This window comes from Prionailurus viverrinus, chromosome D1 (assembly GCF_022837055.1).
Source record: "Prionailurus viverrinus isolate Anna chromosome D1, UM_Priviv_1.0, whole genome shotgun sequence".
Lineage (NCBI taxonomy): Eukaryota > Metazoa > Chordata > Mammalia > Carnivora > Felidae > Prionailurus > Prionailurus viverrinus.
Genome location: NC_062570.1, coordinates 58,751,128 through 58,767,074, shown reverse-complemented (window position 1 = coordinate 58,767,074; position 15,947 = coordinate 58,751,128). Strand labels below are relative to the sequence as shown.

At 55.2% G+C, this 15,947-nt stretch overlaps 2 protein-coding genes across 5 annotated transcripts in view; both read left to right on the top strand.

Moving 5' to 3' along the window:
• The window catches only part of P2RY6 (pyrimidinergic receptor P2Y6), a 38,717-nt gene extending 34,345 nt beyond the window's left edge, over positions 1–4,372 (top strand). For all 4 annotated transcript variants that reach the window (XM_047824261.1, XM_047824260.1, XM_047824258.1 and 1 more), the window contains exons 3-4: positions 727–788; positions 1,622–4,372. In XM_047824261.1, coding sequence (XP_047680217.1) covers positions 1,656–2,642 — 987 coding nt within the window. In that variant the 5' untranslated portion in view covers positions 727–788; positions 1,622–1,655 and the 3' untranslated portion in view covers positions 2,643–4,372. The remainder of the gene's footprint in view (positions 1–726; positions 789–1,621) is intronic.
• A 7,733-nt stretch (positions 4,373–12,105) lies between these two features.
• Positions 12,106–15,947, top strand: part of ARHGEF17 (Rho guanine nucleotide exchange factor 17) — a 58,234-nt gene continuing 54,392 nt past the window's right edge. Inside the window, exon 1 of the mRNA XM_047878969.1 lies at positions 12,106–15,737. Within this exon, the coding sequence (XP_047734925.1) occupies positions 12,528–15,737 (3,210 nt within the window). The 5' untranslated portion in view covers positions 12,106–12,527. The remainder of the gene's footprint in view (positions 15,738–15,947) is intronic.

Below are 15,947 nucleotides of genomic sequence, written 5' to 3'. Positions count from 1 at the left end.
AGTATCAAGAAGCCAGACTTACCTCACCAGGGAACCCCGTAAGACACTTGTGCTTCCCCAAAATCTCGCTTGAAGGGATGAATGGAGGCATTACGTGTAGGATACAACAGCATGGCATGGCATTTATTAAGCACCTACTGTATATCAGGCCTATGACATGTTTTACCGATAAGAACACAGACCCAGAAAAGGCCAGTGATATGCTTTGGGTTGAACAGCGTAGAAGTAGGGGAGCCAGGATTTGAATGAGCCCCGTGTCGGGCTTGCCTAGCTCTGAAGTTGGGTTTATAACCTCTACATCCCATGACCATGGGCTATGTTTAGTTGTCTCCTCTCAGTCAGGTGGTTGGCTCTGCTTCTAACTCAATGAGGAAGATTGAGCCATCACTGCCTCTTGCTGTGCCTGGATTTTCCTCTCTCTAAAAAGCAAGCAGTAGGGTCGCCTGGCTGGCTCAGTCAGTGGAGCGCATGACTCTTGGTCATGGGGTTGTGGGTTTGAGCCCCACTTTGGGTGAAGAGATTACTGAAAAATAAAATCAGTTAAAAAAAACAGTAGATTTGGTTGGTCCTCAGTCATTTGCCCGTTTGCCTTTGGGGAAGCTGTTTTCATATTAGCCACCAGAGGGTGCTGTGGTCCAGTGTGTGCTAGACAGACATTTGTAGCCTCAAGTCAAGTAGAAGGAGGCTTAGAGGAACTCCTGAATCACCTCCTTCCCCATTTTACAGATAAGAAGATTGCAGCCAAAAGAAGAACCATGGCTTTGGAAGGTGGAGTCCAGTCTGAGGAGGTGGGCACTGTCCTTCATCAGTTCACAGTGTGTGGATACTGTTCACGTTGATTAATTAAGAGTTACCAGGGCCTTCACTGCCCTGGACCACAGGTTGGGCTCCCAGATACAGGCATCACACCTGGCACTTCTTCAGGAGGTTCCTGGTCTGTGTAGGAGAGAAAGACACACATGTTCACCATAACCATAATCTCCAAACTCCAAAAAGCCCAGGGGAAGCCCTACCTAGCGTGATTTAGTACCTCAAACTTCATGACATTCTGAGAGGTGGCCTGTCATTCCTGCAATTTTAAGATGGGAAAATTGAGACTCAGAAAAGGTATATCACTAGCCCAAGGTCACATAGCTAATAAGTAGCACAGATGGGATTCAAACTAAAGTCTGCCTGGGGTGCCTGGTTGGCTCAGTCAGAAGAGCATGTGATTCTTGATCTTGGGATCGTGAGTCCGAGCCCCTGTTGGGTGTAGAGATTACCTAAATAAATAAAACTTTAAAAAAAAAAATATAGGACAAACAAACAAAAACCAAAAGTCTGTCAGTCTCCCCTTAAAGAGGAGACATTTGGGTTTTGAAGACATGGGGTTTTGAAGGCCGAATAGAAGTTCACCAGGAAGGTTGCTGGGAAATGAATATTATAGAAAGTGAGTTGGATTTTTCCCAAGCTTGAGCTTTATTGTATTCCAGGTTTCCTTAAAGTGAAGGCAGCGTGCTGTCTCCGTGGGGTAGTGAGTGTCATAGATGGTTCAGGTGGAGATCAGGGCCCAGAGAGGGACAGGGGGCTACCGGACGGTCAGTGAGTATGGTTACTGACAGGTTTTGTGTTGCTTCCCTAGCCTCTGTGCATGCGGGAAGCATAATCGGGCAGCCATGGAGTGGGACAACGGGACAGGACAGGCCCCAGGCTCACCGCCCACCACCTGTGTCTACCAAGAGAACTTCAAGAGACTGCTACTGCCACCTGTGTACTCAGTGGTGCTGGCGGCCGGCCTGCCACTGAACGCCTGTGTCATCGCCCAGATCAGCACATCCCGCCGGGCCCTGACCCGCACGGCCGTGTACACCCTGAACCTGGCCCTGGCCGATCTGCTCTACGCCTGCTCCCTGCCCCTGCTCATCTACAACTATGCCCAAGGTGACCACTGGCCTTTTGGCGACCTCGCCTGCCGCCTGGTCCGCTTCCTGTTTTACGCCAACCTACACGGTAGCATCCTCTTCCTCACCTGCATCAGTTTCCAGCGCTACCTGGGCATCTGCCACCCACTGGCCCCCTGGCACAAGCGTGGGGGCCGCCGCGCCGCCTGGGTAGTGTGTGGGGCCGTGTGGCTGGCTGTGGCGACCCAGTGTCTGCCCACAGCCCTCTTTGCTGCCACAGGCATCCAGCGTAACCGCACTGTCTGCTACGACCTGAGCCCACCTGCCCTGGCCTCCCACTATATGCCCTACGGCATGGCCCTCACGGTCATCGGCTTTCTGCTGCCCTTTGCCGCCCTGCTGGCCTGCTACTGCCGCCTAGCTTACCATCTGTGCCGCCAGGACGGCCCAGCAGGGCCAGTGGCCCGGGAGCGGCGTGGCAAGGCAGCCCGCATGGCGGTAGTGGTGGCAGCCGCCTTTGCCATCAGCTTCCTGCCCTTCCATGTCACCAAGACAGCCTACCTGGCGGTGCGCTCTACATCTGGGGTCCCCTGCCCTGTGCTGGAGGCCTTTGCAGCTGCCTACAAAGTCACACGGCCCTTTGCCAGTGCCAACAGCGTGCTGGATCCCATTCTCTTCTACTTCACTCAGAAGAAGTTCCGCCGGAGGCCACATGAGCTGCTGCAGAAACTCACGGCCAAGTGGCAGCGACGGGGTCCCTGAGCCCAGTGGGGACAAGGACACCTGGGGCCGTGGCGCCGGAAGCCCCACCAACCCCAAACTGTGCAGAGAATTAGAGCTTAGCTCAGCTGGGCATGGAGTGAGGTCGCCCCACAGACTCCAAAATCTCAACCAATGACTATTTATTGAGCTCTTTCTCTGGACTGGGCCGTGTGGGCACAGAGAGACAAGCTCGGACCTGGCTCTCCAGAAGGTCCCAGTCAGCCCTGGAGAGGCAGGGAAGCCATGTTAAGCTGCTCACAAAAATGGCGTGTGACATGCACTGTAATTGAGGAGCATGCCGAATGTTTTGGAGTCACCAATAAAGGGAGTGAGGGAAGATGGGAGGAGGAAGTGAGGGCTTCTGGAAAGGAGCATTTGAGCTGGATTTTGAGGGATGAATATGAGCTCTCTGGAGGAATGTGATGTTCCATTCATTCAGCAAAACTTTACCTACACCTTGTGCTTGGGCCTGGGTTGATTCCAGCGCCCCAGGAGAACAAGTCCCAGCTCTGCCCCATATAGGCTCCCAACTACTGGATATACTGACATTTGACAAAGTGATGTCAAGGCTGTGACAGAGGGAAGCATGGCTGGCGGGGAGGGGTGAACAGAGGATACCCATGATCCAGTCCAAGGAGTCAGGAAAGATTTCTCAGGGTGGGGCTGGGGGGCATCTGAACCAGATGTTGAGGGTTGAGTGGCAGGTCAGCAAATGGAAGTGGGGAGCGTGTTCACCCAGCCTGGGATGGCCCTAATCTAGACTCTGCGCTGGAGGAGATGGGTAGAGAGCTGGAGTGGGGGGCAGGCATATGGTCTGCTGTGTGTGAAAGTTGAGAAAACAAAAGCTGTCCCATGGCCACCCTTCAGGCTGTGGGGGCTGAGCAGAGGGAAGAATCAGGGAGCACTTCTTCAAAGAGTGGAGCTTAAGCCAGGGAGGAATCCAAAAGACAGAAGGAGGCTGCTCCTGATGGAAGGCACTGGGTGCATAAAACCCAGAGGCAGAGACCTGTTGAATCTGGCTGCAAATCAATAGTGAGTTTCAGTTAAGTCCAAGAGGGGATGGAGTGGGTGGGACCAGAGCATTGAATGCCAGGAAGAGCCCCAGACCCCACCTCTCCTCCACCTATCTCTTCGCATGGGCCTCTTTCAGCCTCAGGGTATCCTGGGTGCCTGAGGAACCCTCCACCAGGCCCCCCCAAGTGAAGGGAAATAGCCCTTCAATATTGCTTCATTCTAGAAGGAGAAGTCAACTTGAAGAGACTCAGGGCCATGCCAGGGCTACCAGGAGGCTGCCACATGGAGGTGCAGAAGTCCTGTGGCCAGTCTCAAGACAGACTGTTCCATGGGTTCTGCTCCTGCCCTCTCACCTTCATCATTCTGGCCTGTGGGTGCCTGGGAGGCTGCTGGAGGCCATCTCACAGGGGCATCTCAAACACAGACCTGAGCCTTCAAAAGCTTTGGAAAGGCATCTTCACGGAAGGTCTCTGAGAAGACAGCCAAGCGATTCTGCCACATAAGGCCTCTTTACCTGCTCTCCCCACCCACCCCTCCTTTCGGCCCCACCCACACAGCTCCTCACCCTCTCTGCTCCTTTTCCTCATATCTCCACACACACCCCCACCGGACCCCCCCTCACTTCTCCTCCATTCCTTATTCCTTCCTCCCAGGTCCCAGCTTTCCACCTGTAGAACAATTTCACCTGCCCTTGGCTGCTAGTATACCACTCAGACCCTGTACCCGAACCAGCCTTGACAAAGAGTCTACCTTCTTAGAGGGTAGAGCCGAGAGAGGGCAGGGCATAGGGACAGGGCAGGGAGGGGAAGGACTGCGTAGCTTGCTCAGCATTTTCCTTTTAGCCCTGTCTAATCTCCAAGGCTGTTGGGCAATGGGGGCATTCAGAGAAGGGCTCTGCGGGAGTTAAACTCCATAGTAATGTTGGAAGTGTGCTTGCAGCTGTCTGAGGAAGTGGGAAAACCGGGCCCAAACCATCTTGGGAACCCATCAGAAGTGCCCTTGCTGAAGAGGTTGATGATAATTTGGACAGAAGGGACTTTGATTCTTTGGGTCACAGGGAAGAGATGTGAGGAAATGTCAGAAGATGTATATTCCCAACACGATGCAATGTCCTGCCAAGTAGTACAGATGATGCTTGCCTTGCATCCTGTTGAGAGTCTGAGATGAGACTCTTCAGTTGCCTGTCATGGGGGAGTAGGGCAGCAGGAGAGCGGAAGGCAGAGGGCCTCTGCCCACAGTGCCCAGAGCATCCCAGATGACTGTCCTAGCAGACTGCCGAGAATGGTGACCCTTTCTTTGGTTACTTTTCCAAGAGTGAACATTGTGGGCCACAGGTAAATTCCATTTCCAGCATCCCTTCGCAAGGCAGAACAGCATAAAGGGTGGAAACTGCAGACCCAGCTCAACCTGAGCGTGTATCTTGGCTCTACCACTTACTAGTTATGTTACTCTGGGCAAGTTATGTAGCCTCTTTGTACCGTAACTTCCCGGGCTATAAAATGGGAATGATGATGCTATCTGTCTTGCAAAGTGGTTGTGAGGATTAATACGTGCAAAGCCCTCAGAGTAATGCCGAAACACAGTAAGCGTGCAATGAGTGTTGCTATTGTAATGACTTTGCCTTTTGTGCACACAAGTTCCTCCAGTCTCTCTCTCTAGGAATTTGCCTAGGAAGTTTCTAAACAAGGGGCTCTGAGCAAGGGATTTCTCCTTCCTTCACCTGGGGAGGCAGCTGGTCTTTTAAGAAAAAAAACTCCGCGTACTTTTTTTTTTCCCTTCAGAACGAGGGTCATAATCCATGAGCCCCATCTATCTACTCCTACAAGAAGGAAAAACCATTTATTAATGCCAGTACGAGAGACTCCCGAGTGCCATTGGGGAGCTTGAATTTCCCCCCTTCTTTCTCCCTCCTTTTGTCCCCATCCCCTAATCTCTCTCCTCACTTTAACCCAGAGCACACCCGGGGATAGGGGCTTCAGCTGGGGATGTCTGCTCACTGGGGTAAAGACAGAGGAGACACGGACGAAGGTGTGGAGGTAGAGTGTGGTGAGGGGTGGGGGAGCATGTGGGTTCACAGGGGGCCAAGGTGATGCTCTGGGCTTGAGGAAGATTTCCTGGGGTGTAGCAGTGCAGCTGGGGCTTGAAGGATGGCCATAATTAGACTGAAGAAGAGAGGGCAAGTTTTTTCTGGTGCGGGGAACAGCACAGCCCAAGGCGTAGAGGCTGTTGGAGGAAAGATAGCAAGAGATTAGGCTGGAGAGTTGGCAGGGCTGGAGAGTAAAAGGCTTGGTGCCAGCCCAGGGGAGCACCGGGGAGCCACAACAATGACAGCAGTGGCCATTTGTTGGGCTCTGCAGGTCCTGGGCACATGCAGCATGCTGTACACACGTTTTCTCACTTAATCCTTACAATACCTCCAATTACAGATGGGGATACTGAGGCCCAGATGTGAGAATTGACCTGTGAAGGTCACACAGTCTTTCTCTAACCCAGATACTAGATGCGCCCCTTGCCTTACTCGACCTGCCTTGCTTCCCTTTCCTTTTAAATTTTTTTTTTCAATGTTTATTTATTTCTGGGACAGAGAGAGACAGAGCATGAGCGGGGGAGGGGCAGAGAGAGAGGGAGACACAGAATCGGAAGCAGGCTCCAGGCTCTGAGCCATCAGCCCAGAGCCTGACGCGGGGCTCGAACTCACGGACCGCGAGATCGTGACCTGGCCGAAGTCGGACGCTTAACCGACTGCACCACCCAGGCGCCCCTTCCCTTTCCTTTTATTACGTGCCTTTCAAGTGCCCACCTGCCTCAGCCAGTGCCAGTAATTGGGGATCCCCCTAGGAAGTTGTAACAGAGACGGCTAAGTGCCAACTGCAGTATTAACTCTCCTTTAATTGGGCACAAGTTCTCCTAGGATGAAAACTTCATTTCCCAGCCTTACTTGCAGCTAGGTACGACCAGGTATCTTATTCCTGGGCAGTGGGATATAAGCAAAGCGGCCTACAGCAGTTTAACACAGGAAGGGGATGAAGGTCTTTAAAAGATAGGTGGGGTCTGTCCTTTGCCTTCCCTCCCTTCTTGCTGCTTACAATGGGGGCTTCACAGCTGGGGCACCATCTGGGACCATGAGAAACAGCTTGGGTTTCTGACCATTCCAGTTTGGGGCCACCTGAATTTGGACTTTTGCACAAGAGGGAAATAAATGTCTATCTTTTTTAAGCCACGAGTTTTTCAGGCCTTTGTTACCACAGCCAAAACAAGTCCCTCTACTTCGCTCCTATCCTGAGATGGTGGACCTAGAGGGAGGCCAGGCAGTGTCCTGGACTGGGGTGGGGGCAGGGTCCAGCTTGATAACAAGGCCTCAACCTGGGTGGGAGCTAGGACTCAGCAGGGTCTGGAGATACCCAGGAAGGCTTCTTAGAGAATTGCAAAACTTGGGGAATGGTCATGGTGCTTTCGGCTTGAGGCCTGAGGCCAAGGGGGTAGATGGGTTTCCTGAGGGACAGAGTAGGAAGGGAGGGCCTGGAGAGAACCCTGGGAACTTCATTAGGGGGCTGGGCAGGAGGAGGAGCCAGAGAGGTGAAAGGTCAAAGCCTAGGGGTTTCTGAATGATGGTGGCAGTGGAGGTGTTGGAATGAGGGAGTAGCAGGCAGGGAGGAAGTGGAGGTGATGGGTGGAGAAGAAAAGAGAGAAGAAGGCTCCCAGGGAGGCCTGGTCCAGGGAAGGCACTTCCATGACAGGAGGCATATGAGTTGGCTGTTGTAGGTTGAGTACAGGGGCAGGGCCAAAGATGGAAGAGCCAGAGAATCAGGAACCAGGGCTTGTCCTTTCTAATGTGGAAAAGCCCAGGGGCACTGGATCTGTCCTAGGAATAGATGCAGCTTGCTCCTCCCTCCTTCGTTCATTCTTCCACACACATTCTCTACACTCCTCCAAGATGGCGATGGGAACACAGAGGCAGCTCTGACCCAGACCCTATCCTCAGAAAGAACCTGGGGGTGAGAGTAGGGGTGAAGACAAGGAAACCGGCAGTTCATCCAGTAAACAACATTTATTGAGCACCTACTATGAGCCAGGCATCATGCTGAGCAGTGGGTCCCTGCCCTGAGTGAGCTTCTCGTCTGATGAAACAGAAAGACAATAATGAAATAGATATATACCCTGGATCATTACAGCTGGGAGGAGAGCTCAGGAAAACATAACAAGGGCTAAGGCCTCACTGGGGAGACTATAAGCTCATGTAATGGTCAGGAGCTGAGAGATGATGCGGACCAGGGGTTTTGTGACTCAGCTTAAGGGGCAGAGGTTTCTTAGCTGAAGCCCAATGGTCTCAGAAGGTATCAGCTCAGTGCAAAAGGGCTGTTACTGACTCTGACTCTAAACAAGCCCATTCACTTCTCTAAGTTTCTGTTTCCTTACATATAAAGCAATGATAATACTACCAGCCCTCCCTAAGCCACCCTATTGAGCATGGAAAAGTTAGAGCAGAATTTTCATAAAGTACAAAAAAGTATAATAACCCAATAGAAGAGGCACAAACTGGCATTTCACATAAAAGGAAACACAGATAATAAAATAAAAACACACAGAGAAATATTTGATCCTAGCTTGACAATGCCTCCTGGATGTTGAGTAGTCACATGGCCTGTTACCCTGAGCTCTCCTGCGCATGTGCTCCTGGAGTCGTGCACAATGCTCAGAGCAGCACTATTTGCAAGAGCAAACACCTGCAAACACTAAAATATCCGTCCATGAGAGAGTGGATGAATAATACACCATGCTATATTCACACAATGGAATATTACACGCAGCCAGAATGCACAACATGGATGTGTGACGATATGGAAAAACCTAAGCAGTATAATATTAAGTACAAAGTAATCTCAAAAAATTACACAGAGCAAGATGCCCTTTTGTAACAACTAAAATGAAAATATATACTTTGAAGGAATACACAGATGCAACAAAACTACACAAAAAGGAAAGCAAAGGAATGCTGAACACAGGAGGTAATGGTTATTATTCTGCATGGTACGACAGCAGGAGAATGGGTGGTAGGAAACCTATATGATGAGATGTAGGACATTATCGAGGTCCTAGTTGTTTTGTGGTGGGAGCCAATTAAAGAAGTGGTGAGAATGTGTCATGAACTAAAGGTTATAAATAATCCAATACTGTCCACTTGAGGTCTAATTATACAGGAAAGGGGACAATCTCAGGTCATTTCTAATTGACTTGGGAATGGAGTCAGGAGTCAGATTCCCCCTAAGACAGTTCCTTCCTGGACGTTATTGCTTCTTCTTTTTCTTTCTCTCTCTCTCTTTTTTTTTTTTTATGTTTATTTTTGAAAGAGACAGAGAGAGATGAGCAGGGGAGTGGGGGAAGGGGAAAGGAGAGAGAGGGAGACAGAGGATCAAAAGCAGGCTCCACAGTGACAGCAGAGAGCCCAATATGGGACTCGAACCCATGAACAGTGAGATCATGGCCTGAGCCTAAGGCAGACGCTTAACCAACTGAGCCACCCAGGTGGCCCCTGGAGGGCATTTCTTCTCGAGGTCCTCTCACTCCTTATCTTTCTCCCTCTTAAGTACCCAAGGGCCATCACTGGCCATGACTGTGACCATCACAACCTTCCTATCTTGATTTCTTCAAGGGTTTTATAGCCCCGATCTTGCTGGGCACCATGACTTATGGGTAGATGGGTTAATGTTTTCATTCCCCTTTCATAGGTGAGGGGCTTGAGGCCCAGAGGAAGGGAGTGAACTGCTGAGGGTCATCTGGCACATTTGTGAGGGTGCCTGCATTGGGCCCAGCTCTAGACTCCCACAAATGTTTCCCTCTCCACCCTGGTGCCCAGTGTTCCCAGCAACCTCCTAGATGAGTCTTTGAAGGGCTAAAAACACCCAGGCACCCTCTGTACCTGGAAGATGACTTTGTCTCATCATGAATCAGAAGGTACTGGGGCTAGGAGGATTCATGAGGTTCTGGAAGCAGCCAAGCCACTCTCTGCCTGGGTAAGTGTGCCACTGGGTGGTGGCCCAGCCTAGATCCTTAAACACCCTCCTCACCCCTCACCAAGGGGATTCCTGATCCAAAGGCCTCAGTCAGCCTACCTCAAGGCCAAGCTTCAGGATGCTGAGGTGACCTGAGTCTCTGCATCTCTCCATCAGTTTGCCCATCTGTGATATGGGAATATAAACTTCTATTCCAGAAGTGATGTGAAGACAAAATATGACAGGATGTGAAAAAGTTTGGCAAAGTACAAATTTCAGATGGTAGGGACCATTGTTTTTGGAGGAGAGCAGTGTCTGTCAGGATGAGGGTCTCCCCCACCATAACAAAACTTTCCCCAAAGAGTAGAAAAGTATTTCAGAGGAAACAAGAATTTGACTTCAAATAGAGTCAGAGAGGCACTCTTGGGGAACTCTAGACCCACTCCTCACTTTTCAGATGAGGCAGCTGAGGCCCAGAAAAGTGTAAGCATATATCCAAAGTCACACAGCAAGGCAAAGGTAGAGAGGCACTAGGCCAGGCAGGATTCTCTTCCTTGCCATCAATTCCCCAGTGAAGGACAGAGGTCCTTTTGAGGCAGAGCTGAGACAAGGCTGAGGTGAGGAACTTATAGGAGGCTAGTCTCAACTCAAAGAGGAAGAGCATCCTCCCTACAGAGATTTCCCTCAACCGAGTCAATCCCTGACTGCCATCCTGCTCTATGCCCATCCTTGCACCTCTCATCTGGGCCAGGGCCTCCTGCTTCCAGGGCCTGCCAGCCTAGTCAGACCCAGCCCTCTTTTGCTGAGGAGAGCATGAGTCAGACCAGACTATCCTCTGTTCCTGGGGCAGGTGAGGCCAGGCCCAAGAAGGAGGAAGAGATTGCTGGGGGCTCAAGGAGAGAGAACCCTCCTCTTTATCAGGGATCTGGGACCGGTGAAGACTGGAGGAGCATGGCATTTAAAGCTCCTCAAATCTGAATTTGAGTCATACCAGGCACTGCCATTTCCTGACTTTGACAGTGGTCAAAATTACATCTCCTTCATGACCAATAGAGAGGAAATATTTTCTCCCTCCAGGGTGGTTCGAGGATTAAATAAAAAGAATGAAATAATATTACCCATACATCCAACAATAACCCATGTTATTGTTTATGAACAAATAAACTCTCATTTGTTCATTCAAATGTTGAGGAGCTTCCTTGCATTGTAAGCTGGGCCCTGAGGATGAATGGCACATAGCAGAAGCAGGCAGGGGTGGGGAAGACCCCAGTACCCAGTACGATGAGAGACTTGCCAGACAAGGGCGGAGGTGGAAGGGGAGCTCAAGGGTTGGATCAGCTTGAAGCAGGAAAGGCGACCCACACCCTCTGTTAGGAGGGCGGAGGGCCACAGGTAGTCGTGTTGGTTTGGCAGTGGCAAGTCAAGGGCGTTTCCGTTGAAACTCCTTTTGCGTGTGAAGCAGAAGGGACTTTGCGAAGGGACTAGGTTTGAAACGGCTGAAGGGATTAGAAGGGAAAAGAAGTAAAGGAAATGAAGTCTTCCAAACTCCCATTTTTGGTGATGGGTACCGCTTTACGCTTTACCTTTACCTGTCCTGTACTCCAGGGCGGGAGGGGGGGGAATCCGACCGGTAGAGGGCGTAAGAGCCACGTATCACGGAGCTCAAGAGGAGGGGGCGGGGCACAGGGCGGAGCTGCGAGGACAGGGGCCTCTGAGACGGCGGGGGCAGGTGGAGGGCCGTGCCTAGGGATGGGCAGCCGGAAACTTGAGGGGGATGGGGGCGTGGCCACAGAGGGTGGGGCACCTGGAGCGGCGTGGGAGGGTCAGAGCTGGACTGGCAGCAGAGGTAAGAGGGGCGGGGCGTTTGGGGGCAAGGGAGGCTGGAAGGGCTCTCTGGGAGAGCGGGATTCACAGAGAAGGGCCCGGTGGGGGGCGTGGCCTGGGCGGGGTGAGGGGTGGGGCAGGGAGCGGCTAGCGCCCAGGTCTCCTGTGGCGCCTACTGCTCCCCCTGGCGGCGAGTCCCGCCCCCTTCCACCTGGAAGAGTTTCTGGGTGTACCTGAATGTCGGTGTGTACCAGTTTATGGGTCGGAAGTTGCCATGTTGGGGTTTCTTTGAGCAGAAGATGTTACCACACAAAAGCGTCTGAACCGCAGTGGGGGCGCAGCCCCGGCTGTATGTCAGAGGATCTGACCACACTGAGAGCTTTCGCGTGCCGGAGGGAGTCCTTGGCGGGGCAGTTCGGCCTGCTGGGTTCCAGAGGGGATCCTCTAGAGGGTTACTTCGGTCTGCAAGTGCTCAAGCAGTCTTGTTTCTCTTTCAGCTCCTCCCCATTCCCTCCCCCCTAACTCCCGATTCCCAGCCTCGCGCGCGACCGGAGCCCACCCCCTCTTTTGGGCGCGAGGCCCCGCCTCCCGCCCCCTTTCCTCAGCCACAAAGTTTATTTGCAACAAAAGGGAGCGAGGAGCTAGCAGCCAAGAGGGAGGGAGCGGGAGCCGGAGCGGGAGCGCGAGGGGAGGCAGGCAGGCCGGCTGGCGGGCACGGAGCCGAGGAGCAGAGCACTGGGATCCTGCCCGGACCGGGCCGGGTCGCGATGCTCCGAATCGCACCGGCCGAAGAGGGGGCCGGTCCTGGGGGTCGGCGCTGAGGCGGGAGGGACCGCGCTGGATGGAGCAGATGCCGCCCGCGGCCTCAGAAACTTGAGCCGCAGCAGATAAACCTCTGCTTGGGTCTCTGCGCCCTCTCCCCGCAAACCCCCTCACACTGCTGCTGCAACCCAGGCCTTCGGACCCCGGCTGCTGCGCTCCTTTCGCGGCGAGGGCGTGGGGGGGGGGTTGGCCACGGCTCCCCGAGGCCAGCCCCCCCAGAGTGAGTGCTGCCACCATGGCGGACGGGGCGCCCCGGCCCCCGCTCTATCGCAGCGTCTCGTTCAAGCTGCTCGAACGCTGGAGCGGCGGGCCCGGACCGAGGGAGGAGGCCACGGACACCTCCGGGCTGCGGCGCCGCGCCTCGTGCCGGCCGGCCGCGACCGTCCCGGGCCAGCCCTCCCGGCGCGTGTCCAAACTGGCGTCGGGGCCCCCGGCCGCCCCCGCGCAGCCGCGCCCGCTCCGCAGCCTCTCGCCGTCCGTGCGCCAGCTCTCCCGGCGCTTCGACGCGCCGCGCCTGGACGACGACCACTCAGGGGCCCGAGACGGGGGCGTCTCCCCCGGGGCCGCGGAAGAAGCGGCGGAGGGTGCCGCGCGCGGGGCCTGGCCCAGCGTCACCGAGATGCGCAAGCTCTTCGGAGGCCCTGGCTCCAGGCGGCCCAGTGCTGACTCTGAGGCCTCGGGAACGCCCAGCCCCGACGGTGCCGTGTGGGAGCCTCCGGCTCGGGAGCCCCGGCAGCCACCGACGCCACCTCCTCGGACGTGCTTCCCCCTGGCTGGCCTGCGTTCCGCGCGGCCGCTGCCCGGCCCAGGGACCGAGGGGAGGAGGCAGCGGCAGCAGCAGCAGCAGCAGCAACAGGAGCGGGCGCAGCGTCCGGCGGATGGTTTACATTCTTGGCATAGCTTCTCCCAACCGCAGGCCGGGGCCCGGGCCTCCTGCTCCTGCTCCTCCTCCATCGCCTCCTCCTATCCTGTCAGCCGCAGCCGGGCTGCCAGCTCCAGCGAGGAGGAAGAGGAGGTCCCGCCGCCGCCGCCGCCCGGGGCTCAGAGTCCGGCCTACCACGGAGGCCACTCCTCGGGCAGTGAGGAGGACCAAGACGGTGAGGGTGGCCACCGCTGGGAAGGGAGGCCGGGACCCAGGCCTGGAAGCTCCTTCTTGGATAAGGACTGTAGGCCACACAGTTATGGGTTAAATCTTGGCAGCATGGACTCAGCAGGAGGAGCCAGGAGTCCTGAGCCCTCCAAATCTCCAAGAGCCCCTAGTGAAGAAGGACCCCGGGAGTGGGGTACTGGCTCGCCTCCCTGTGTACCAGGTCCTCAGGAGGGACTGCGGCCCATGTCTGACACTGTGGGGGGAGCTTTCCGCGTGGCCAAGGTGAGCTTTCCCGCATACCTAGCCAGCCCAGCAGGCTCCCGTGGTAGCAGCCGTTATTCCAGCACGGAGACCCTCAAGGATGAGGACCCATGGGCTAGTCGGGGTTCTGGAGGCTGGGGCATGTATCGATCGCCTAGCTTTGGAGCTGGAGAAGGTCTCCTCCTAAGGCCCCAGCCTCGAACCCGCACCAAGGGACCTGTGGGCACCACGAGGGCATTGCGAGATGGAGGATTGGAGTTGGACAAGAGTCGGCAGCGGAAGTCCCTGTCGAATCCAGATATCGCCTCCGAGACCCTGACGCTGCTTAGTTTCCTTCGCTCAGACCTTTCAGAGCTGAGGGTCCGAAAACCCGGTGGGCGCCCCAATGATCTTGGGAGCAGCCCCTTGGATGGCAGAGACTCACCGGCAGCAAGCGGCCCCTGCGGACAACTTGGGCCCATGCCTGGCCCGTCAGCAGCGTCACCTGGCACCCGGCCCACACTCAAAGACTTGACGGCCACTCTGCGGAGGGCAAAGTCTTTTACCTGCTCTGAGAAGCCTGTGGCCCGCCGCCTATCCCGCACCAGTGCCCTGAAGCCCAGCTCCTCTGAGCTCCTGCTGGCAGGCCCAAGTGCCGAGGAGGACCCACTGCCCCTGGTTGTCCAAGATCAGTATGTGCAAGAGGCCCGTCAGGTTTTTGAGAAGATCCAGCGAATGGGTGCCCAGCAGGATGATGGAAGTGATATCCCCCCTGGAAGCCCTGACTGGGCAGGAGACATGACCCAAGGGCAGCGGTCCCAGGAGGAGCTCTCTGGCCCTGAGTCTAGCCTGACAGATGAGGGCATTGGGGCAGACCCTGAGCCTCCTGTTTCAGCTTTTTGCAGCCTGGGTACCACAGGGCTGTGGCGACCCCTTTCTTCATCCTCAGCCCAGACCAACCACCATGGCCCTGGGGCTGAAGATAGTCTGGGAGGGTGGGCCCTAGTGTCCCCTGATACCCCTCCCACACCAGGTGCCCTCCGCCGGAGACGGAAAATCCCACCTTCAGGCCCTGGTGGGACTGAACTGAGCAATGGAGAGGCTGGGGAGGCCTACAGGTCTCTGAGTGACCCAATTCCACAGCGCCACCGGGCTGCCACCTCTGAGGAGCCCTCTGGGTTCTCCGTGGATAGCAACCTTTTGGGCTCACTGAGCCCCAAGACAGGACTTCCAGCGACCCCACCTGTGGATGAGGGCTTGACCAGTGGCCACAGTGACTGGTCTGTGGGCAGTGAAGAGAGCAAGGGTTACCAGGAAGTTATTCAGAGTATTGTTCAGGGGCCTGGTGCCTTGGGGTGTGTGGCAGATGACAGGGTTGCTGGCAAAGCCCCCAAGAAGAAATCTCTGAGTGACCCCAGCCGCCGTGGGGAGCTGGCTGGGCCTGGATTTGAGGGCCCTGGAGGGGAGCCCATCCGAGAAGTTGAACCCATGCTGCCTCCGTCTAGCAGTGAGCCCATTCTTGCAGAGCGGCAGGCAGAACCAGAAGAGCCCAGTCCTGCCAGGGGCCGGGCGCAGTCTGAAAGGGCCCTACTCAAGACCCCACCTGCCTCCTCCACTGCCCACCGTGACTTCCACCTTGACCCTAAACTGGCTGATGTTCTGTCCCCACGGCTCATCCGACGTGGTTCCAAGAAACGCCCAGCCCGGAGCAGTCATCAGGAACTACAGAGAGAGGAAGGCAATGAGGACCAGACTAACAGCCTGTCTCGGGCCCGACTGTCCTCCAAACACGTTCGCCACGCGAGTGTGCCCGCCACCTTCACACCTATTGTGGTACCTGAGCCACCGACTTCCGTTGGCCCCCCTGTGGCTGTGCCAGAGCCCATGGGCTTCCCTGCCAGAGCCCACTCCACATTGCAAGCACCATCACTCGAGGATGTCACTAAGCAGTATATGCTGACCCTCCACCCTGGTGAGGTTCCTGCCCCAGTACCGGTGGATATGCCTTGCTTGACCCCTGTTGTACCGCCCTCTGCTGAGGCCAAGTCCCCTGAGGCAGCCAGGGCTCCAGATGAGCCTGTCCCAGCCAGCAAGTGCTGCAGCAAGCCACAGGTGGTGAGTCCTTTGTGGGGGGCTTTAGGGGTGGGGCCAGAGAAGGGCCATATGCACTGACTTACACAGGAGCCTTTTGAGTGTGCTCATTAGGTAGGTGCCCAGGTCTAAGGGGGCTTCTCTGGTCCTGGAAGTGCCCAGATAGTTTTAAGAATGTTAATGACACAGGGCTCCTGTCTACTCAGGCCCCAAAGGCTTGTGCGGGTGCTGATG